We start from the raw sequence: 24,175 nt of genomic DNA, 5'->3' as shown, positions 1-24,175 counted from the left end.
TGGATAAAGTATAGACCTATTTTATTATAACTGATTTTAATTTTTGCCAGTTTTACTGAGATAAAAAGACACATCTCTTATGTAGTAGTTCTGCATCTTTTTATCAACTTTTAGTTCCACAGCAAATGGTACTGTCAGTTTTGTGAACTGTTGCACCTCCAATAACCCAAGAAGAAGAAGAAGAAGAAGAAATCCACACAAAACACAACTTAGATATTTAACAGATTTGTTTGAATTTGCTGTGTGCAGAAAGTAACTATCTGCTGGAGCACTGGCTTTCTCTGCACAACTTGTGCACAATCAGCAAAGCACATTGTGCCCAGCTCTGTCTGTGGAAATCTTCCCACCGATTTTGTCTCATTTCTTCATCTAGGGGTGTGTAATGTAGGGAGTTAGTGTCGATAGACTTTCAGTTCTGTAATCCCAAGTCACAAACCGAATGAGTTTGGGGACCTGGCTTACTTATTCAACACTTACCAAGAATGGATTGAAGAAGAAGATCCTGGCACTGGAATTCTGGGGTGGGAGAAGTTACACAGATACACAGATGTGCATTGTAGGGACTCAGTGCAGGATGTTTCGACTGGACAGTGTTTTTGTGTCCTCGCCAGAAGGAATCTTTTCCATTAGAGAGGGGCCAAAAACACAGAGTTTTTGCTATTGTGAAATCACATCAACTGTATTGAAAGAAAAAATCAAAATAAAAACTACATTTATCTTTCATTTGAATCCTATTTCATCCAAATCTCTACGGCTCAGGTTCAGATAATTTCATATGTGGTAAATTGAATTTTTACAAATACTAATGTCACCTGACATTCATGCAGAAAAGCAAAGCTAGCTGTTAGCAATGTGGTGTTCTGTGGCCCTTGAAACAGACACTGTTAATTTTCTTCTACTGTGGAATGCAAAGAAACAGTGGCTTTTTATTAAACAAATTCTTTATTTTCAAACTTATATTTGCCAAACCAGGGAGTATTGCTAAAATTTTTCAGTAAATATTTATCTAAATCAGAAAATGAATTCACATTGCCCATCTTCACATTCCTTTTGTATTTTCTCCTTGAAAAATGGTTATTGGTCACTAAAACTGTAAGGTCTGAGGGATTATTAAATCTTATTTTCAGAAAGTGTATTTGGAATTTCTGGGTTGTGCTTGCACCAGGAACATGATTCTGAGAGTTTCATTCAGAAAAACGATAACAATACTATATGTCTTATGTGTCCAAACACAACTAAACAATTCCTTACATTGAATTGTCATAACAAAATCTTCATGAACATTCTATACGCTAACAGCTATCTGCAGAAATGATTTGGCAACTAATATAATATAAAAATGCATACAAAAAGTGTTTGCAGTTTGCAAACTACGTTTGCCAATTTAACAGTTGACACTGGCTGAATTATTTGCTACAGATTATTTATGCAAAGCATTTTGGTATTTTATCATAAAATAATTTTTCTTATTCAAACAATTCAAATACATTTAATGAGTAATTTATTTGACAAGTTTTTTTCTGTCAGTTATTGAATATGTTATTCACATATTAATTTTTACAGTTACTCATTAATCTATAAAATATTTGCTTGGGACTCTTATTTACATAGATAACTGGTTTTTATATTTGCCATTTTTATGGGCAACATCGTGGAATTCAGTCACATAGTTTAAACTCTTGCATCAAGGACAAAGAATGGAATTGCAGGAAATTGGTACTAGCCAAACCAGGAATCTGAAACATCTGGTGTGCAAGTTAAAGAGACCCTTCCCTAACAGATCTCTCTCACCTTTCCTCCTATTTTTCACCCGACCACTATAGGCTGTCTTTGACTGCGTGGTGAATTCTCTGAAGAACGTTCTCAATATCTTGATTGTTTACATGCTCTTCATGTTCATCTTTGCTGTCATTGCTGTGCAACTGTTCAAAGGCAAATTCTTCTACTGCACGGATGAGTCCAAGGAGCTAGAGAAAGACTGCAGGTATCAGAAAGATGCCAGGGCATGCTGGAAGCCAGCAGTGAATTGCTTGCAGGAGGGAAATCTTGGGTCCCTTCCAGAGTGCCCTTGATAGTGATAACTCACCTAGCTCTGTGATTTAAAGTCACATCATTCTGGGCTCAATTAAATAACAGTGCTACTTTAACAGAATTATGCAAGAGTTTAATTTTATCCATCATTTTTAATAATTTAAACATCTAAAATCTCAATCTTACAAACTCAAATACTTAACTTTGTGTAGTTGTAGTGACTGGATTCAAACTAATCATGTGGTTAAAGTAGAGCACAAGCTTGAGTGTTTGAAGATCAATGCCTGTCTTTTGGCTCCTAGCTGCTTTTCAAATTTTTAAAGTGTTTTTTTCTTGAAGCACTTTTATTTGAAAACTGTAGTTAATAGGTAAGAAATTAAAGGGTCAGTATCAAGTACTTAAAAATTGCATGCCTTTGTTGACAAAAACATGAGCAATGTCCCATGTTTCCAGCCGGATTTCACCTTTCCAATTTAACAGTGGTTTATTTTATGTTGTTCATGTGTGCCATAAGACAGCATGACTCTTCCACGCCTGCTTCTTTTTTTCCTGAAGACATTCTCAGATGACAGCAATCATCAGTGTCAGCAACAAGCCTTAAAACACTGATATGTAGATTACCCTCTCCATATTTCCTCTACTAGCTGCTGACTTTATAGCAGTGGAGTAAATAAATTATGAGGCCAGATGTAAGCAGTATTTCTGGGGTTTGTATTTTCTTTTTCTCATTGGCTGAGCAGTACATTTATTTTCAAACAAATATTTAGAACCTGGAGGACATTCTGCACTCAATTGTAACAGTTTGTGATAGATCAGATCATTTCAAGCTTAAAATAACTTTCAATGCATTTTCTTAGGGCTACACTGTACTTAAATTTATGTAAGTTACCTTGAATAGAGGCCTGAAAAAACATTCTTACCCCAAGAGCTGTAAGTGACATTGACTTAAAGTAACAGAGAGTAAGCCGTGCTAGTCTATACACTATCAAAACAAAAAGCAGTCAAGTAGCACTTTAAAGACTAGCAAAATCGTTTATTAGGTGAGCTTTCGTGGGACAGACCCTCTTCTTCAGACCACATCCAGACCAGAACAGACTCAATATTTAAGACACAGAGAACCAAAAACAGTAAGCAAGGAGGACAAATCAGAAAAAGATAATCAAGGTGAGCAAATCAGAGAGTGGAGAAGTGGGGGGGGAAGATCAAGAATTAGATTGAGTCAAGTATGCAGACGAGCCCCTATAGTGACTCAGAAAGTTCACATCACGATTTAAACCATGAGTTAATGTTCCGAATTTGAATATAAATGTCAGTTCATCCACTTCCCTTTCTACAAAGGAGCGATAATTTCTTTTCAGTAACACACATACCTTGAGGTCATTGACAGAATTTGCTCACCTTGATTATCTTTTTCTGATTTGTCCTCCTTGCTTACTGTTTTTGGTTCTCTGTGTCTTAAATATTGAGTCTGTTCTGGGCTGGCTATGGTCTGAAGAAGTGGGTCTGTCCCACAAAAGCTCACCTAATAAACTATTTTGCTAGTCTTTAAAGTGCTACTTGACTGCTTTTTGTTTTGACTTAAAGCAGAATCTGTGCCATGCTATGTTGAGAGGAGATGCTCTCCAGTCAACTTGGCTTTTGCCTCTTGTTGAGATGGAGCAATTATATTGACGGGAGAGTATTCTCTCATCGACATAGTGCATCTTCATCAGAGGTGCTAAACAGATGCTACTCCAGTGGGCACTTTACCAAACTGGGGAAGACTCACCTTTCTCTAGGGATATGGCCCTAACGTTCTGTGTTTGTACAGGGCCTACCATGATGGGGTCTCAATCCAGGGACTGCACTGAGTTACTGCCGTATGCAAATAGTAACAGTAATCATCACTGATAAATTGCTTCTGAGCCTTATTGCCTCTCTTGTTTCAATTTCTGCTGTTATTTTTAGGGGCCAGTATCTGGATTATGAAAAGAATGAGGTGGAAGCACAGCCCAGGCAGTGGAAAAAATATGAGTTTCACTATGACAATGTGCTCTGGGCTCTGTTAACACTGTTCACTGTCTCTACAGGAGAAGGGTGGCCAACGTAAGTACATGGAGTCTGTCAGGTTCATTTACCTAATTGAGATGTAATGCTAACTCTTTGCAGCTGTCAGGGACAGATAAGCAATCGATGACTTGGATGGGGATGGGGAATTCATTACCAGTCAGACTTCTGGCTTTCCTCATGGAAATGAATCGAGGTATTACACAGGACTTGAGCGTATTTTTCTGCACATTCCTATGAGGTTGCACAGTGGTGTTTCCTGGGCACTTTTTGATACAGCATTGTCTGCTCACTCCTCGCCTTCAGATCTGCACTGCTTTTTTGGTGTGAAAGAGATTAAGAGGTTCCCAGAAGGTTCTGGCCTTGAGATGGTGAAGGAGGGAGAGCGGGGGGTAAGGAACATTGTGATCCATTGCAGTAAGCATTCCTGACTGTTTGGCTAAAAGCTATCTTTACTATGAAGCCTATGGCTTTAGTTTGCTTGACTTTTCATGGGATGTGCTAATTGAAAATGAAAGCTGTAAGTCGTTTCATGTGGCAGACAACCCCTTTCATCCATGCCCCCTTTCTAATGAAATAGTGAATGAAAACGTCAGTGAAAACATTTCGGGGCAGTGTGCATCAGAGACTATTCACTGATTATTCACATAGTCCTCTCGCTGCCATTGTTTCATCCATATAATCACAAAGAAAAAGAAAGGAAGAATCAAAAGTATCCCCTCCTCTTGACAAGCGCAGAAAGTTAATCATGGTAAATATGCTGATGTGACACCAACAAGTGATTCTGTGCTCCAAATATGGAGAAAAAAGAAATGGTGACCACTTATATGCTCCTAAGGAAAGTTCCTTCCTGTTTGCAAAGATGGCAATCAGTTAAATCCCATGCATGTAAGGGAGAGTCTCCACAGTGATGCTTCTGATGCAATGTAAACCTCATGGTATTGTTGGTACTTTATGCTGAACTTACTGTAATTTCACTGCTTTTCTTCTCTTTCTGCATTTGATTACAGTGTACTGAAGCATTCGGTGGATGCTACCTATGAAGAGCAGGGTCCCAGCCCAGGCTACCGAATGGAAATGTCCATCTTTTATGTGGTGTACTTTGTTGTCTTCCCCTTCTTCTTTGTGAATATCTTTGTGGCATTGATCATCATCACCTTCCAGGAGCAGGGAGACAAAGTGATGTCTGAATGCAGCCTAGAAAAAAATGAGGTACCCAGGTGTTATGAATTCAACACACTCTTCCACTCGGGGAGTTGCCATCTCTTGTCTCAAACTGTCTTGCTACATATGGAATCCCACTTTTACTACCACCAGTTTTCAGGAGTTAGCAGCAGTTATTAATGAAGCAGGGCCCTACATTTGTGTTATCTATGAACACATTGACAGACGTATTGAACATGCAAAGTAAAGAACCAAGTTGTTGCCTTCCTAAACCATTATATGGTTGTATGGCCCATGGAGGCCACGCATCTCTGAATACGATGCCAGAACTCGAAGTGGGCAGCTAAGCAAAATTGCGTGTCCCTAAGCATCACACCTGCCTGTTATGGATGAGCAGAGTCATCTTTGGCGGGACCCTAGGGCACCTCCTCCTGACCCCAGGTCTTGCCCCCACCCTGCCCCTGCTCCACCTGTTCCCCAAGCCCCTTGCCCCCAGAGACATGAGCCAGGGGATTTCTGAGATGCCTGGTACAGGGCAGTAACAGGGATTCCCCCACCCCTACTGCATGCATTGTGGTGGCAGAAGCTGGAGCGGCACAGCAGCCTGACCCACCTGGGCACCCTCTCCCAGCCCTGGGGCCATGGCACTCTGCTGCCTGCTGCTGTGGTGAAGGTGAGTGCAGAAGACTGGGAGAGGGCTGTGGGGTGGGGAGGGGTGGAAGAGGTCATAATCTGCAATAAGTGCAGGGGGGCTCCACTCTCACTGCTACCCCATGCTAGGTCCCTTGCCCCAAATAATCTGCCAGGCTGCCCTGCAACCTGTCCATAACATGGGGCCTCAGGCAGCTGCCTCAAGTAATCCTACGGACGGGATGGCTCCCTGTGTGTCTGTGTGACATTTTGCATTCTAGGGCCAGCCTAAAGCAGTCATAAGTGAATGACAGCTATCACAAATAACCAAAGGATATCTCCTCTAGCTCCAGTGGCAGAGGTCTTGAATTTTCAGTTGTACATGCCTGAACATTCTTTGCCTATCTTTAATCTGCTATCCATCTCTGTTCAAGAGAAATTAATTAATTTAAGTCAGGGACACACTCCTGGCTGCTTTTGAACTGACCCTGAAAGGTTTTTTTTTTTTTACTTATATTATTATTATTTTCTCTGGAGTCTGGAGCTTGATGATACCTCCACCAAGAAATCTGGACCTTGACAAAAATAATTGACAACCCTGGTCCAAGTGTAACTATTTATATATGTGTGGTATAATGGTCACCTGCTTCCACTTTGCCTGTCTCTTTCACTTTAATGGTCAAACCATTCAGCTGAAAAATATTCAAAAAGTCAAATAAAGTGAATCGGGGAAGCCAGCTTACACCAATAAACACAAGGTTGGCATTAGTTTCTTTTTTCTTATGGGTGAAAACTCTGGCGTTAAAGGGATTTTCTAAGCTGTCAAAGTGCAAGCGCATGATGTCCAAGAGGTTGGCCGTTTTCCTTCTTAATGAAGATACCCATCACAAGAGTTCATTGAGTGTTTGGTGATGAAACCAAAACTTCCCGCTGGAACATGTTCATTCTGGCACATTATTTTGTTTGGGAAAATACTTGAAAAAATTTGAAAATACTGATTTTTCATTTTGGCTTTTTCAGAAGGAAATACTTCATTTGTCAGTTCAATTCTTTGTCTTTGAAATTGTCAGTTACATTAAATAAGATCAAAATCTAAATTTTCAAAATTATTGAAGTAAAAGATTTCAACTACCTAAAGTGAGAATTGTTGGGGAGTTGCAGGGAGAAAATCAAGAGTTTGACCTGACATTGTGATGGGAAGTTCTCATGGGAGGGGGGAAAATAATCTCCTACTCATTTCTACCCATGATAACTTGAAGGGAAAAAAGCAAACCCCATGGAAAACTGAGCTATTCACATTCTACTGTGCAATCTAACTGTGCCTTCTAGAGCAGATTGGATAACGTTACCTGGATAAAGCCTTATTATTAATTATAATTATTTATTATAATTTCCATTATATAATTCATACAAATTATTAGATGGGCATTTTCTTTATTTGTATCGAGGTATGAATTTTACCTTTTCTTTTTTTTTTTTTTTTTTTGGAGGGTGACAAATATCATTTTGACAAAGCATCCAGTTCCAATCCCTGGAATTAAGCATCAGGTTTGCACTGGCAGTTTGTCCTCAGTGGAGGACGCATGGCTTTAGAATGATCTAATGACATCAGATCCATGGATCTATGGAACTTGCTTCTCTAGGTTGTCTGACTTCTGCAGCCTAGTCTCCTTCACCCAAGGAAGTGATTTTGCCCAAGGGCGGTATATAATTTAACATAGTTGAATGTTTCAGTGACTGTTTCAAAGCTGCTAGTGGCGGATGCGCTATATTTTACTGTATTTTAGTGTTGTTCAGTACCTAGCTTCTATGTGGTAAACATACTCAGTCCAGCCTCTCTAAAATACTCTGCGTATGGTCCCAAAGATAACCTGCCTCCTTTGTACTCATCATCTATTGGATAACCTCAACTTATTTTGATGGTTTTCCTCTGTTTTTGTTTTGTAGAGGGCCTGCATAGACTTTGCCATAAGTGCCAAACCACTGACTCGGTACATGCCTCAAAACAAGCAGTCTTTTCAGTACAAGATGTGGAAGTTTGTGGTGTCCCCTCCCTTTGAATATTTTATCATGGCCATGATTGCACTCAATACTATTGTGCTGATGATGAAGGTTAGTGAGCTGCTGTTAGTCCTTCCTGAGTTCATGTGGGATAGAAATGGTAACATTTGCTATAGAAGCAATGGACTTGTTACAATAGAGTATGACGAAAGTATAACTCAGCTCTTAGTGTTGCTTAGTCACTGGTTTAGCCACAATGTTGTTCTTTGAGCAGCCCTCAGTGATTACCTGGACATGGACCATTGTAAGACCAAGCTTCCCCAGCTGAGATGCAGAGGCAGGCAGCTGAGACTGCATCTGTTTGCTGTCCCCTGTGACTGTTTGCAGAGAAAGTGCCATTCAGTTCTCAGAAAAAAAGTTTTGTTCCCCACTGAATCCATCACTCCCAGCAAAGGGTCAAATTCACTTTCTGTTTGTGATTGAATCCAGAACAACTTGGGTCAGGAGAGTTGCTCAGATTTGCATCAAGTGTTGAATCCTTGGGTCTGGCTGAGCTTCACTCCCCACTGCACCCAAGAGAAAGAGGCAGGTGTATTTGTAGAGTGTGTATGAAACTGGCCCCCAACACACACACACACACACACACACACACACACACAATCCCTGGTATATGGATGAGCCCAGGTGCTGTTCCATCGCTGGGATCACTGGGGTGCAGCAGTATTCAGGGCAGTCCTGTCACAGTCCCCCTGTCTTTCCCAGGAGCCTGGCAGTTCTGTCAGCTCCCCTGCCTGCTGCATCCCAGAGATCCCCAGCATTCCTCATATGTACATGCTGCTGAGGAGGAAGCCAATGCTAGGGACTGCTTGGTTGCCCAGTTCAGATGGTGCCTTTGGAATGGCATAAAAGATCCAAAGCACAGACCAGGCCTCTAGTGAAGGTAGAATCTGTCCCTAAATCAATCCAGAGTCCTACAATCAGGCAAGTCAATGGTGGACATTGTTTTATCAGCCTAAAAGTCTCCCTGTAACAGCCTGTGTCTTCCCCTTTGGTTTAGTTCTATGATGCTCCAGATGCCTATGAAGAAATGTTGAAATGCCTGAATATTGTTTTTACATCGATGTTTTCAATGGAATGCGTTTTAAAGATCATTGCCTTTGGTGTATTGGTATGTTCCTTTCATATTTACTTTCTCCTGCTTCTCCTTCACAGCAAACATTCATGCTGTGAGACAACGCAGAAGTTTAAAAAAATTAATAAAGAGATTTTTCCCCCACCTTGTGTTTTATTTTGCAGAATTATTTCCGAGATGCCTGGAATGTCTTTGATTTCGTAACAGTGTTGGGAAGTATTACTGATATTTTAGTAACAGAGATTGCGGTAAGTACAGTCTGCCGAATTCACTTTGTTATCCTGCAAACCTGCACCCTGTTACAGCGTCATCTCTTCTTCCTGCCAACCTATTTCCTGGAGTTGCCCCTGTGGCTCTTCATGAAATGATGGGTCCTGGGGGCCCTTTCACATTAGCGCTGTTCTTTCCCTAGGCTGAATGCTGTGTCTGGTTACAAGCAAGGAGTTCTGATGAGAATGACAGTGTCAGTAGCTATTCTAGGAAATGCCATCTCTTTCTCATTTAATGAAAGGATCCGCTCCTTGACCCTTTTTTACCCTTCAAGGAAAACTCCTATAGGGTTATTATGATCATTGTAGGGTTATTAAGATTGTGCCTGTTTCGTAGCACTCAGCACTCTGCTAGGAGATTTTCGGAGGAAATAAAAAGCTGCTGTTCTCTGTAACTTCAAGGTTTCAATCTACAATTTTTTTTGACAAAAAAGAAGGTGATAGACCAGGAAGGAGCAGATGGGGCAAGGAAGGAGAAAGTTTAAATTAACTGCCATCTGCGACCTCTGTTTAGCCGTGTTGGGGTCGCTGTAAAAAGTCTCAGTAGAAATTAGTGTTAAGAGAGTTTAATAGAGAATGAAGTCATTTCTGTAGAACTTACTATCTGAACTGTAAGATGTAAGAAAATTACATCACGGCTGAGGAATTTTGTAGGATCTTTTAAAAAGTCCAGACTCTATTAAATTATGTAGGACATTTTCATAAGAACAAGGAATAATAGTGATCCTGTACCAAGAACCCATTTATGAACTATTATTATCCTAGCTGCTTTTTTCATCACATTCTGATATTGTTTTAGTTATGCATATTGAAAATGTTCATCACCATAATTTTTCCTTGTATACCTCCTAGAGCCCAGCTGTATGGCAAGTTATTCCATGGCATGCCTGAGTGTGACTCTGCAGCACACCTGGTTGTGTAACCTTCCCTCAGGACATTGTCCAGCTCACGGATTGTCCTGGTTACTACATGTCAAACAGCACTCAGCTACTTTCAGTGCTCTGTAGCAGTTTCTGCTCAGGTTGTCACTGGATGGGAAAGTGATGCTTTGTATATTCCCACCCTGGCTTGCCAAGCGTAACTTTTAGAGCTTTGTTTTGCGATAATTCTTTGTGTACTGACTGCATGGACCTGTCCCACTTATACCAAGAATTCCTGTCCCAGGGGCTCATTTACAGAATTAAGCCATTTGTGCCTTTGTTACAGGTCTGTGTTGGACAGCGCAAAGCTGCAGAATCCCAGGGACCATATGTCAGTTGCATTGACCCTTGGATGCACCTATGCATTCACACAGCTGGCTGGTGTGGGCATGGAGAGTTGTTTGGGGAGGAGAGATTTATCTCAGAGTCCTTGGTGGTGGTTTTCTGACCTCTCCTTCCCATTATTCTGGGATATTTTGCACTCCAGCCATTGCTAGGATGGCATGCTATCGGTTGTCAGAAGAGTGCAGAGATAGCAAGTTTGCCTGGCTCTGCAGAAAAAAATGTTGTGGGGGAGAGGCAGGCCCATCTTCTCATCTTTCTTCTCCTGCATTGCCATGGAGAGGCCAGCCATAGCAGACAATGGGGTGGGACTCAGAGCTTCCTTTAGACATAACGAATCTGAGCAACTATGCATGTGGCTATCCATGCAAATAGTTCATTTCACACTCAGATAGTAACAGATTTACCTAGAGCTTGTCTGTGTGACTGTTCAATCCTTGGCAAGCTGAGTTGTGAATCTACTCCACAGTAGCCTGCTGCAGCCTAATTGTCCTCTTCGACCCTACTGACATGCATGAACAGTTCATTAGTGGGCTGTGATCTTGTTCTCTTTGCAATGGAGTGAACAATGCACAACAAACTTTTCGTATGTATCTAGTCCATGGCAAGCTAGTGTGGGTAGATCCTCCAGCCTGCTTACTGAAAGCTAAATGTCCATGTAGACAAGCCCTTAGTAATTCTGGAAATACAGTGTGTTATGAGTAAGCAGTGATTTAATGTGTCTTTTGCTCTTTTGTTGTACTGTAACTACTTAAAGCTCAGCCTTCAAGTACGGAGGGCAAACTAGTGTGATGGTTTAAAGCACGGTGTGAGTTACATCAGGTCATGTATCCTGATATAAGAATAACTAAATGGACCCAGCTCCCCGTCAGAGAGGGGTGTCTGAATATTTCCAGCTACAGTGGTTCTGCAGCCTCCTTGGGCTGTCAGTTCTTACAAACTGCTTTTACAAACTTTTCACTAACATTTAACCTAAACCCTCCCCCCAACTCCCTGTCCCATATCAGCTCCAGCCCATTACTCCTTGTTCTGTATCCATTGATTAATGAATCTGTTTTACTCCCAGCTCTCTTTCATTCATGCTTTTGTAAGTATTGGTGTACTGTTGTCGTGTGTCTCCTGGACTCTTTCCTCTTAACTGAATATAACTACTCATCTCAACCTTTTCCTCAGTGCACTTCTACCATCTTTGCTGCTGCCCTCTGATCTCTGGCCAGTTAGTCACTGTCCACAGTAACACATTCTTCATTACGGAACAGCCTTTGTGGCCTCTGGTGAACAATTCTTTAAGCAAAGCACATCTTTTTTTTTTAAACTTCAGACAGGATTGGGGGGCAAATAGTTCTCAGGCTCCACACAGGCTGTCTGAAGAGACGTTAGAAAGGAGTTTAGCTCACAAAAGGGGGAAATTGGCAAATCGAGCTCATGCTACCGTTGCTTAGTTACACTTTTCTTTGGAAATGGCAAATGTAATTCCATAAATTACATCTAGCCCAAGACTGTAACAGCAATAAATAATTGTAGTTTTCAGTGCGCTGCACAGAAACAGAATGGTCCTTTTACGGTTCATCCTGCTGTGGGCAGATGGAGCAGTCTTGTACTGGGGGCTAGGCTACGCTGGTACTTTTCTTCCTCCAAAGAAGCCTCTGATGCCCAGGGTGGAACCCAAGAGGAGAGATTGAGTCCCTGTCTTTGGCCCTATTGCACAAACCCAGGCATGGGGATCAAAGCTGTTGCACACATAATATGGACATTCTGGCCTCTTCTGCTACAGACATAGGCAGCTGTGACTTGGAGCATGCCCCAGAACTGCCTGCATAACACCAAGGGCTGCTTTAGCCCTCTAACAGCCCAAAATCTGGAAGGCAGGTGGATTCTGCCTTTGTACCTCCCGCCTTGGCTGCACAAGCAGTACTCCCTCTCCTGGAAACGCATTACAGAAGTTGATCCAAGATCTCTTTTCTTTTTACACTTGTGAGCCAACATTGAAGCTGGCGAGAGCGAGGTAACAGATCTTTGAGGATCTCATCCTAAGCAGCTTTGTCCCTTTAAGTTTCAATGGGTCTTAGATGTCTAAATCACGGAGGTGCTTTTGGAAATGCTACCCAGTTAAAAACAGTGCAAAGAATATGGAGCGCAGGGGAAGTTAGCCCTGCAGTCGTGAGAGCACTGCCAGGTGGACACCAATCACTCCACCAAGAGCTGGAACAAGTTTTGAGAGGGGAGCGGATAGTGTGGTGCCTCAATAGAAAGCTGAGGTGAATTTTTCTGGAGGTGTCTCTTCAATTGTGTTTAATCGTTGTCCATTTACAGCCCCTTTCCTGCCCCTCATCCTCTTGCATGTTAAAGAGTGTAGGTGGCCACTGGCGAAAGCACTAAGAATGACTCTGGCTCAGCATGAAGGAGCACAGCTTGAGTTTAATTAACCTCCCTTGAACTCACTTGTCTTCTGTATTCATGCATAGTCTACAATATCGCCACCATGTGCATCATTCACGGACTTCTAGGGACAAGGCTGTGTAGTTAGACAATGTGCCACTGCCAGAGGAAGGAGTGGTATTTTCCAAGGTCCATGTCTAAAGTGTACAATTTCCTTATTGGATGAAAGACCCCTTTTGTTGACAACTTGGGGGGCCAAGATTCTGAGCAGGACGTAAACAGCAGTATGGACATTTATCTGGCATTGCTCACATGGGTTGTCTTCAGTAACAAGTTATCAGCTTGAATTTACGGATTGCTGTTTCAACCTGGGCACAGAGAAGCTCAGATGAAATATCCTGATGCATTCTCAGCTCAGCACAATTTCTATTCATGGGTTTCTACAATGGAAAATTATTTCCTTCCTCCACTCCATAGGGGAAGGACTCTTCTGTGGGATCAGCTCTGAGCTTGCTGGAAAACGGTGACTGGAGATGAGCAGGAGAGAGATCTGGCTTGTAAACAGAAGTAATGATTCCATTTTTCTGCTTTGCCAATCTCCCTCCACTTTCCAACCTGAAACATTCTCCAAGCCAACTAAACTGACTAACCTACTTAGCCTTGCTGTACCAGCACTTTTGTACCACTGAAGAGTAAAGATAAAAGAAAAAGATTAATTGCTTTTTTTGATTTCTTAGTCACATTGTATGTAATTTACTTTGTGAATGTGCTGGATTTTTTTTATTTCCTTTGGCAAAAAACATATATGTCAGTTTTTCTCTGCTTTAATAACCTAAGTAAATTAGATGGAGTTAAGGGTAGGTAATTCCTTCTGAGTGCAGGAGACCTGTAGGAGGTGCTGTGAACATATATGAAACTGACATCTATTTCTCTGCCTGGAAATACAAAAAATAAACTAAAAAGTGTTTGTGAACTGTCTTCTAATTTGCATTACAAAATGAAATGCAAATAACTGCCACACTGTCTCTGTTACTTTTAGGGTTTCAAAATATGTTTTGGTTTGAAGCATTTTTTAAATTTATATAACTTCCATAAAAGGGGAGGAGGGAGAAACTAAAACCCAATAATTTTTTCCAATGAAATTTTCAGAGCTTCTGTTTTTTGCTTGTCCTGATTACTCATGTTCTCTTTGTTTTCTGTTTTTGTTCTTTATTTTCCTTACCTTCCTGCTGAATCACGCCATCCAATCAACATACAATGCGAAAACCATGTCTCCGTCTGTATGTTGTGCACCTGCTGCTCAAAAATAATTTGTAAATAATCTTGCAAATATTCATCCATGAAAACATCACATATAGGACACGGTTGGTTTCATTGAATTTAAACAATTATTTAATTCTCTGCTTTTATTTTCTCTTGTTTTATTATTATTTTTATTTTTTTTAATTTCATTTTAATGAGATTTCTGATGGCACTGGTGGGAAGCCTCACTGTATGTCTGCAGCATGCCTCATAACTGGCTTCTCTTGTGTGTCTTCTTCCCATTGGCTAATTGGTGATGTGAGACAAATAAAATTACCAATGGCCCATTTTCTGCTGTTTGTTGTTTCACTGGATAATAATAATAAAGGGGAAACTGACAGTTGCTTTATTTTCATGAAGGACTGAATTAGAATTGGAAGAATATCTGTTTTCACATGACCTAGCATAGAGAAGATTGTGTGGTTTGCCAAATCTTTATTTTGCAGGTGATAGAATCAAATTTAAGTATGTAAGCAACCACTCTATTATACTGAGATTTATTGGACTTTGAAGTGGTCCATTGAAAAGGACGATGCCGGGTGTTTTAAAGTCACAGTTTAACTTTGATTGAAAGGCAAAGATTTTAAGTGATGCTAATATGGAACTCATTTCATTGAAGTAAAAAGAGGTTAGTGAAAACATTGATTCTGGCTTTGTACGTCCACTACAAAGTCACTATGGTACCATTTTCCCACCACATCAGGTCTAGGAAGAAAAAGTGACTAGCAACAGAGTGAAGCATTTTAAATTAAATAAAACGAGAGTGGCAGTGGAAAAAAGACTGAAAGGAGTTAGGCATCCAAATGCCACTGAAATTCAATCAGTGTTTTGTGACCTGTTCTCGTTGGCTTGTAGTAAATCTGAGCCTAGCCTCTTTGCTTTGCTGAAGATGAGCAAATACAAAAAAAAAGGACAGCTAGATTATGATGAATATAATATGATTATATTTTTAAACTATTCCATTTTTTAGTAATTTCAGCTATTGGTAAAATGGGTAAGAAAATAGATTTATTAAAAACAGATGCATTTTATCTGGTGCCACCCCTTTAAGTTATGTTAGTTTTCCATCTGGAATTTCTGTTGCACAGTTGCTATTTTCTCCAGAGATTAAATTAGCTTTAGTGTCCAGGACAGACCACAAACACACACATTCCAGAACAATTTCTGGCGGAGTCATGGTAGGAAACTGTCTTCTGGGAAGCAATGGAGAAGAAAAAAAAATGTAAAGTTCAAATTACACCTTTCTAGAATTTTCATGGTGAAATCTGAAGGGAAAGTTGAAGGGTTACAGCAGTGATGATGTAGGGCCATAGCTCGACTACCCAATTTGTGTGTGCAAAAGCAGGGAATGAATGTACAACAAGCAAGTACACGACTTATCCTGGTACAGCTTAGTCACCAATGTGTGAAAATGTGGGCCTTGCCCTTAATGCAGCTTAATGGTGTAGAGCCTGATCCTCCAGCAACTGAACCTTGGACGTGGAAATAGGATAGAATGGTCCCCGACCACAGAAATAATGGGTAATGATATATTACTGAGTTGAATGTCAGTGGAGGGGGTAAAAGGATGTATTGAGAGAGATTTGGAAAGACGGTGCCCCAGCCCATGATAAGGTTATTGTAATGGGTCTATGGGAAATTTTTAATTTGGACTCTTTTATACTTGCTAACAATTTTTAATATATATATTTTTAACTAAACAGATTCCAGACTGTTTTAAAGCGAATAGGACTATTTTAAACCCAAAGGTATAGGAAGAGGAGGAATTGACTAAATTAGCCTTCTGGAGACCATAACAATTGGTTCAGTTGGGATGAGGCTAAATACAAAAAGTTGAGCAAAAAGATTGAGGTCTACAGTTGAGATTTGTAGTAGACAAAAGAGTTTTATTTTGGCTCCAGATTCTGAGGACAATATGGAGATTTTGCATAATTTAATGAAAGGGACTAAACAAAATGGACAGGAGTTAGCTATTTTTGTACATTTGGCCAAAGCATTTGACCCTGTCTGGAATAGATATATTATGGCAGGCCTTAAAAGATTCGGGAATAAAGAGGGATTTATAGATTTTGTTAGGGATATCTATAGCAATTATATCACTAGGGTATGGGTGGGTGATAAGTGCACTAAACTCATTAACATAAAGGGTGCATCTACACTTGCATTCCTCTTTCAAAAGAGGGCTAAAAGTAAAAGTATGTGGTAACCCCTAAGGATAACTGGAAACTGGGTAGAGAGAAGATAGATGATGTCAAGCCAGGACAGTTTGATAATTATTTGGGTGCAAAGACAGACCGTTGGATGGAGTGGGTGGTCTGTCACTTATGAGGAAATTGAGGAATGGTGTGATAAATCAGGGATGAGCAAACTTTTTACATCAGGCCCCACTCTTTGTCCCTACAATTAGCAGGCCCCCCACTCCTGAACTGTCTAAGGTCATTCAAACCAGTGGAAATTTTGGTTATAGTCATACAAAAAAACAAACAAACAAACCAACCTTTGGCATGTGTAAGAAAATAAGCATATAGAATGTAAAAACTTTGTGAATTGGTATATAAATGTGAATACACATGCATGAGGACAGTAACATTGTGCTGGGCCCCCTTACAAAATGTCATGACTCCCCAAGGGGACTTACCTCTGACACCTTGTGCACCTCTGTGATAACTTGTGTGAAGTCCCTTTGAAGCCTGCCCCCAAAATTATGATTTTATGGACATATATTTTACCCAGGTTGTTTTATAATTTGCTTTTAATTGAGACTCCTTTTTATGTTTTAGATGATGTTTTAGTGAGGAAAGTTGTTAAGAAGATTTTATATCTCCTTCATGTATGTATTGTACATAGGGGGATATTTTATGATAGAGGATGAGATGGGGACTTGCACTGAGTAAATTTAGTAATCAAGTCCCAAATAGGTTAATTTAGAAGTGGAGAAGACATATAGTTTCATAAGATGATTGGATAGATTTAATTGATAAGATTTATAATGGATAGTGCAGTTACCCCAAACTGGAAAAAGTAGAGGGAGGTGGAATTTATAAGACAGTGTGACTTAAGATGCCACAGAATTGTGATTAAGCATTTTAAGGTAGTAGCTGTGGTTTTTGATAAAATAGGTGAGTTAGGATGGAAACTATAGTGGAACCATACTTAAGGAATAAAGATGGCTATTTGTGTACTGAAACCGGAATACTGTGCTCAAAATAGCACTTCTATTTTGAGCTCTGTGTTTAGCTGGGGAGTTGCCATTTTGGGAAGCATTTGTACCCCGAAATAGGTACTGTGGTGTAGCTATAGCATGGATCTTCAGCCTTTTAACTGTCTCAGAGCTCCATCATTGCCTATCCAACTGAAGCCATATTCATATCTTTCACCATCACTTCAATCTCATCCAGACAATTTAATAGTTGCCCCTCTCTTTTATTCTGCTTATTTTCCATACTTAGCACAGCAACCTCATCAACAATGGTTTAATATTCTCCCTGGGAGGGGGAAATCTCTAAAATATACTCTGCACCTATTGCCTCATTCCCCAATTCATCCTCTTTCCTCATCTACTTCTTAGCCAAATTGCATCTCTTAACATCAATTTGTTTGTTGGTCTTTGTCCTTAACTCACTTTTGATATTTATTTATATTCTTTTGTCTACATATTTATCTTCTAACTAAATAAACCAACTTCTTGCTTTGTTCAAATACGGATCCTATTAGATTCTGTATTCCCTATCCTAGCCCTCTGAGCTTCCTTTCGCTGTTCATTATGAACTGCAGAGAGTCTCTGTTGAGTATTCTGACTTAGTCCTGATTTTGTATGGAAAATAATCAACAGATCAAACAGGCAAGGCCCATTTTGTGAGCAACCACCTCCTTGGCTTACACGTGAGTAAATGGCAAGCTGTGTTGTGGAATTGAGAGAATTTATTGCACTTCTTACAAAGCACCCTGGTAGACTTATTCTTTTGGACCACATTTATATACTTCGTCTGCTTTCCAAATGAAGCTAAAATAAGTGGGGAAATGGGGCAAGTAAAATATTCAACAGGATATTCTGAATAGAAAATGCCGTTTTTGGTTAACCATTGTTTGTCAGATTTGTGTAATTAACCCTATTATTAAAACAATAGATACATCGGTGTAAAAATGTCCCCTTTCATTAAACTATGGGTCATCCAAGGTGTCTACTTAACATTTGGATTAAAATAATCTACCCTTAAATTGTCAGAAGTGGCATTGGTAGAAACCAAAGGTAAAAATGATAAATCATTCACTTGGTCCTCACCTAACCTCAACTCCCATATTCAGTCTAATAGGGAGGTCATCCATTTCAGCCTTATGGAGTATCCACTCACTTAATATAATTTTACTCCTAGGTCCAGTGACTCACATTAAATCCTTAATATATTTAACACTGTTAGCAGGGGCATCAAAACCAACAGCGGGGGTGTAGTTTAACTGTAGTTTAACTAGTTTAAAAGTTCCTTTCCTCCATAATTAAAAAGATATAGCCCTTCTCTGGGAAAGGATATCCCTTACCAAGGGAAGTCACCTATGCCTGGAGGAGGCTACTTCCTTATCAGGGGATCAGAAATCTCCCAGGGCTGCTCATCCCATCCCACGATTCCTATAAGGAGGGAGGTGCCCTCCACATTCTGCATGGCAATCCAAGCCAGTTACCAACTTTCACCATGAGAAGGTGTCAGTAGGGACTTGCCACCCAGAAGCTTTCCTCATTGAAGGGTCTCTGCCAGCTTAATGTCCAGCCCTAATGGGAGTGTGAAGGAGGTCTTAGATCTTGAGGGAGATTGCTCACTCACCAGGGTTCATACCCTTCTCCACCTCACCGATTACCCCATTCACCATCATTCCTCAGATATTAAAACTGTTCAGGCTCAACAACTGATCAGGGTTCAGAGGGTCATAAAAGGCCATAAGAGAGTCAATTAATGAGCAGTTAAGCCCATTGCTTCTTGTACTGTCATCAGAAATTATGAAGGAAAAAATTCTCCTTTGTAACAACAACCTTTTAGATACTTGAAAGTTGTTAGAATGTGTCCTTTCTGTCTTCTCTTTTTCTGACTTAAAAAATGCAGTTCTTTCAATAGTCCCTTGTAGCTCATATTTTCTAGTGCTTTAAATGTTTTTGTTGCTCTTCTCTAGATTTTTTCCAATTTCTTCATATCTTCCCTGAATTGTAGCACCCAGAATGTAACACAGTACTATAGTTGAGGTCTAATCAGTGTGGAGTAAATGGGAAAATTACTTCTTTTGACTTACAACCGCTCTGTTAATTCATCCCAGAAATATATTTGCTTTCTTGCACCAGTTTTACACTACTGACTCATATTTAGCTTGTGATCCCCTAGCATGCCGAGATCTCTTTTTGCAGTATTCCTTGCTAGGCTGTCACTTCCCATTTAGGATGTGTGCATCTGACTGTTCCTTCCTAAGTGGAGTACTTTGTATTTGTCCTTATTGAATTGCGTCCTATTTATCTCAGACCATTTGTCCTATTTGTCCAGATCATTTTAAATTACAATCCTATTCTCCAAACCACTTGCAACCCCTCCCAGCTTGGTATCATCCACAAACTTTGTAAGTGTATTCTCTAAGCCATCATCTAAATCATTAATGAAGATATTGAGCAGAACTGGACCCAGAACTGATCCCTGTGGATTGCCACTCTTTATGCCCTTCCAGCATGACTGTGAAACACTGACTCTGGAGAACAGTCATCCAACCATTTACACATCCACCATTTAGCTCCATCTCGCTTGTATTTTCCTAGTTTGTTCATGAAAAATTATATCAAATGCTTTACAGAAGTCTAGGTATACCACATCTACCACTTACCCACAAGGCTTGTTGCCCTGTCAAAGAAAGCTATCAGGTTGGTTTTACATGACTTGTTCTTTACAAATCCATACTGTTATTTATCACATCTTTTAAAGCTACAGTCCATTTTGCTTTTTGTTACAGTTCTGGGACAGATTCATTTTACCTGAAATGAAAAAGCAGGCATATGAAGCACACCGATGTAATTTTCAGATTTAACCATTCCATGAGATGTAACTAGTATCAATATGATAGTCCCTGGGCAGAAATTCAGTCATGGCATAAGAAGTCACAACTCCCATTTCAAATAAAAGATTCTAGAATTAACTTAGACAGTATATTTTTCTGACAATACACAGACCTGACTAGCATACAGATTGGTTTTCTGCATCTGTACTGCTTCTGCTGACATGCCAACAGTTTAACTGTCTGCAAACAAAGCCAAGATGATGCTGTAGATGCAGAAGGAGCAGATATAGAGAACAGCAGGATGTCATATGTGTGGTCACTTTTAAATGTAGTAAATAATATATTATGGGAGTGGGTAAAATCAAATATTTTAAAATAATGTGACTCAACTTAGTGTTCAGCTCCTGTGCAACAGAAAAAAGGGGATAGCAAGAAAGAAACAAATCATACACAGGAATGATGTTTGTCTGTTACATATAGTTATTTGAAATGAAAATCAATAGAAAAATAATTGAGCACAAGAAATATTGCAATGTGGAGTTTCCCCTTTAATTGCATGCAATTCTAATAATTGCTGAGGCCTTCTTGTTGTTGAGGGACAAGTTTTCTTCACAGCCTATGGGGCAGGGAAGGGAGGGTAATACACACTAAATAACCCTTCAGTTATCACAGTTGCATGTGTAGTATTATCAACCAGTGAACAGCATGGAGAACTGTCCCTCAAAAGCTTTGTAACTTGGTAAAACAGGATTTTCCTGGGTTGCTAGAGATCCCACTCTGGGCTGTTCATTTTATTACAATTTGTGAAATGGTGCCAGGTGTGTTTCGAAGGCAGATGTTGAACTCAGGCCTGTGATTAAAAAACCCCAACCCTGGCAATTAACCTTCCTACTGTTATGGAATGTCAGGGAGGTGCCTAGATCCATTAGACACTTTTGAAAAGCCTGTCCTGGACCATTCGTATTCCTTTCTCAGCTGTGCTTCCCCCCACTAGCACTTCTTACCATTACACAGCTGTCCTATGTTGCCCATAGAGGTAAAGAATGGAGTTAGCTGACCATGACATAGATCAGGACAGCTGACTGTGATTACAAGGTCTTTCTAACTGGAATCCAGAGAAAACAAACACTTGTTTTGTTTTTGCTGGCAAGCAAATCCTATAATAATCCTTTGGGGGAAAATGCTGTATAAATGCACTTCTGACATTTTATAAACTCAAAGCTTGATGCTGTTTACACTTTATGTACACAGAACTGCTACCACAAGAAAGGTTATTGTGTGTTCAGATATATGGCCCAAATACCACACTGTATATGTCTATTGTATCAATAGGACTGAAGGGCCTGGTTTTCTATGTATTGTCATGTGGGCCCTAATCCAATACCTGATAGGGTGGAGTCATTCTGTAGACTTCACTGGGCTTTGGATCAGTTCCATATACCTGCACAAAGTCAGTAGGAAGTGGGGCCTGGTGGAATTTATCCTCACTGTGCACAGATACAGCTGACTACACAAGATCCTAGAGTGTGCACTTAGGTCGAAGACTAGATTAAATCAGGGAAGTTCTGAAATATTTACTGTGTCATAACCACAGTCAAAATCTGGCTCCTGACCACAGGTGGCCTTTAATGCAGAGCTCAGCGTTGCTACTGATTTTATAAAGGAACAATAGCCTTCAGAAGAGCATAGTTTTAATAAACTAACCTTTGAAACCTCAGCACTTGTTTTTCTAACAATGAACAGCCCAGGAGAATCCTTGTTTGTGTTTTGCTTGCCATGCGCTGCCTTCCATTGGAGACTAGAAATAGCTCTGTGATGTCTGCTCTTCCATGGAACATATCTGGGCTTTTCTCTTTTCTCTTTATTTTAGGGTTGAGTCTGACATACAGTATATGCCTAACTCTGAGCTGCTTGCATTTTAACCACAAAACAAGTGCATGTCTGAAACTGATCTCTTGAACCATTTGATGGTATCAGTGGAATGCAGTGCTCTTGGCCCACTTTGCTGAGCTGACATTTAAATAAGTGAATAGGTAATACAGGCACCCCAAGCTCAGCATGAGCTATGCACCCAAATTAACAAGTGCTTCCAGTCACTTTAATCTGAGCAGGTATCTTGTGGTAAAAGATGATGTGGGTGGGACTGTTCATCTTTAGCTACAAAGCCTCCTTATGATTGTTTCACCCTCTCTATTGCTTAACACTAGTGGAATTTTATGTAGTCAAATCAATTCCTGTAGTTCAAGTTTCACATTCACAGGAATTGGGACCAATGCAAGTAGAGGGATTTTTTTTTTAAATCAACTTAGATTCCTCCTTCTCCTTGCCCTCCTATTTCAACCTGTGCATGTTTTCTTTTGGAAAGATCCCCTCTAGATTAGCTTGTTAGATGGCCTATTTTCTCTCAATAAAAGGGAAGGGAGGAGAAGAATTGCCCAAAAGAATCCAATGAAAAACCAATATCCCTGGCATCTCTTTGATTTAGCTTAAAAGGGATATTTATCAATCATGAATAAGTCAGCAGGCTCCCAAGAGCAGTCCATGCTGGCAAACATTCAACTATCTCTCCATTCACTCTCATCCAATGATCTCACTTCTAAAGATAATGCCCATGTCCCAGCAACAACATTCCCTCCCATCTTCTCCATCCATGTGATGAATATGTTTTGCTATGTGCACTGAGAAGTGTGCAAATGTGCACTCCACCAGGAGAAACAAAACCTACCTTTGGGCACAGCTGGGTGGCATTGGAATCTTTCCTGATTGGCTACCCAAGTGTTCAGTTTATAGAGAACGCTGTCCTGTTCAAGCAGTGCTTGTCAGCAAGGATCTTGTCCTGTCACCGGTCATGTAAATATTGCTAAAAGGAGGGTGCTTTAAAGTAGACTGGCTGGTCCCTTCCTTTGGTGTGGAAGAAGCTAACAGTACCCACTGTTACAGACCCTCTTGACTTACATTGGATTCAAGCTAATACAAATAAAATGAGCCAATCCAAGATTTCAAAATGATCCCATTTACTAGCCAATAATAATAATGCACCATCACCATTCTTCAACTGTTTGGGGAGACCTGCTTTGCATTAGGAAAACAAGAACTCAAAGAAAAGTGTGTAAGGCGATCTTTCTTTTTATTATTTACCCAGTAGCTGAGGGAGTGGCTTTTGTGGAGAGGGGTTTTCTCAGACTTACTGCATGTGGAGTGATCTGCACTGACGAATGTTTCTTTTGGAAGGTTTTCTGGTGGCCGATTTGCTGCTTAGATCGTGAAGCCGGTAATTTTAATTTCTTTTTTGCGGGCTGTGGTTTCTAGTCGCGTTAATTTCTGAAGGACACAAAACCTTTACTTTCCACAGGACAACTTCATCAACCTCAGCTTTCTGAGACTCTTCAGAGCAGCCAGACTCATCAAACTTCTTCGCCAGGGTTACACCATCCGTATTCTGCTCTGGACATTTGTACAGTCATTTAAGGTGAGTGGCAGCCAGACTTGAGAGCAGAGGGGGATCAGTTAGTGTCTTGCAATTCTCAAGCATCTTCCAGGAGAGGTCTTCTAATTATAAAGAATTAAACTTTTCAGCATTCTTAGAAGACAGTTCTCTTATTACCTTTCTGTAGAGTGGGTAATTAACCTGATGAAAGTCCTCCTTGATCTGATTTTCAGAAGCACTAAGAACTCCTAATGTCTGTTGACATCAGTGGAGCCTTCCTCTGCATAACACTTTGGAAAATCAACCCCAGAGCAAAGACAGAAATAGAGTACAGGATTGCAGGATGCAGTCTCCTCCTCTGTCTGCTGCAATAGCTCCTCTAGGATTTAATAGAGGTGGAAACTGTAGCATTTACTAAAGTTTAGTTGGATTTACAAACCTAGGGGATTTAGAGAATGAGTGGTGCTTGTTTTGACTTTAATTCTATAGAAGTCATATAAGTAAATCC

The 24,175-nt window shown here is 40.3% G+C and overlaps 1 protein-coding gene across 1 annotated transcript in view; it reads left to right on the top strand.

Annotated features, from left to right (window-relative positions):
* CACNA1B (calcium voltage-gated channel subunit alpha1 B) overlaps positions 1-24,175 on the top strand; it is a 502,106-nt gene that overhangs the window by 398,907 nt on the left and 79,024 nt on the right. Inside the window, exons 27-34 of the mRNA XM_075015705.1 lie at positions 1,824-1,984; positions 3,979-4,116; positions 5,088-5,289; positions 7,819-7,983; positions 8,930-9,040; positions 9,169-9,252; positions 15,399-15,404; positions 23,593-23,709. Coding sequence (XP_074871806.1) covers positions 1,824-1,984; positions 3,979-4,116; positions 5,088-5,289; positions 7,819-7,983; positions 8,930-9,040; positions 9,169-9,252; positions 15,399-15,404; positions 23,593-23,709 — 984 coding nt within the window. The remainder of the gene's footprint in view (positions 1-1,823; positions 1,985-3,978; positions 4,117-5,087; positions 5,290-7,818; positions 7,984-8,929; positions 9,041-9,168; positions 9,253-15,398; positions 15,405-23,592; positions 23,710-24,175) is intronic.

The sequence above is a fragment of the Carettochelys insculpta genome, chromosome 21 (genome assembly GCF_033958435.1).
Source record: "Carettochelys insculpta isolate YL-2023 chromosome 21, ASM3395843v1, whole genome shotgun sequence".
Classification (NCBI taxonomy): domain Eukaryota; kingdom Metazoa; phylum Chordata; order Testudines; family Carettochelyidae; genus Carettochelys; species Carettochelys insculpta.
This window is presented reverse-complemented; position numbering and strand designations above follow the sequence as displayed.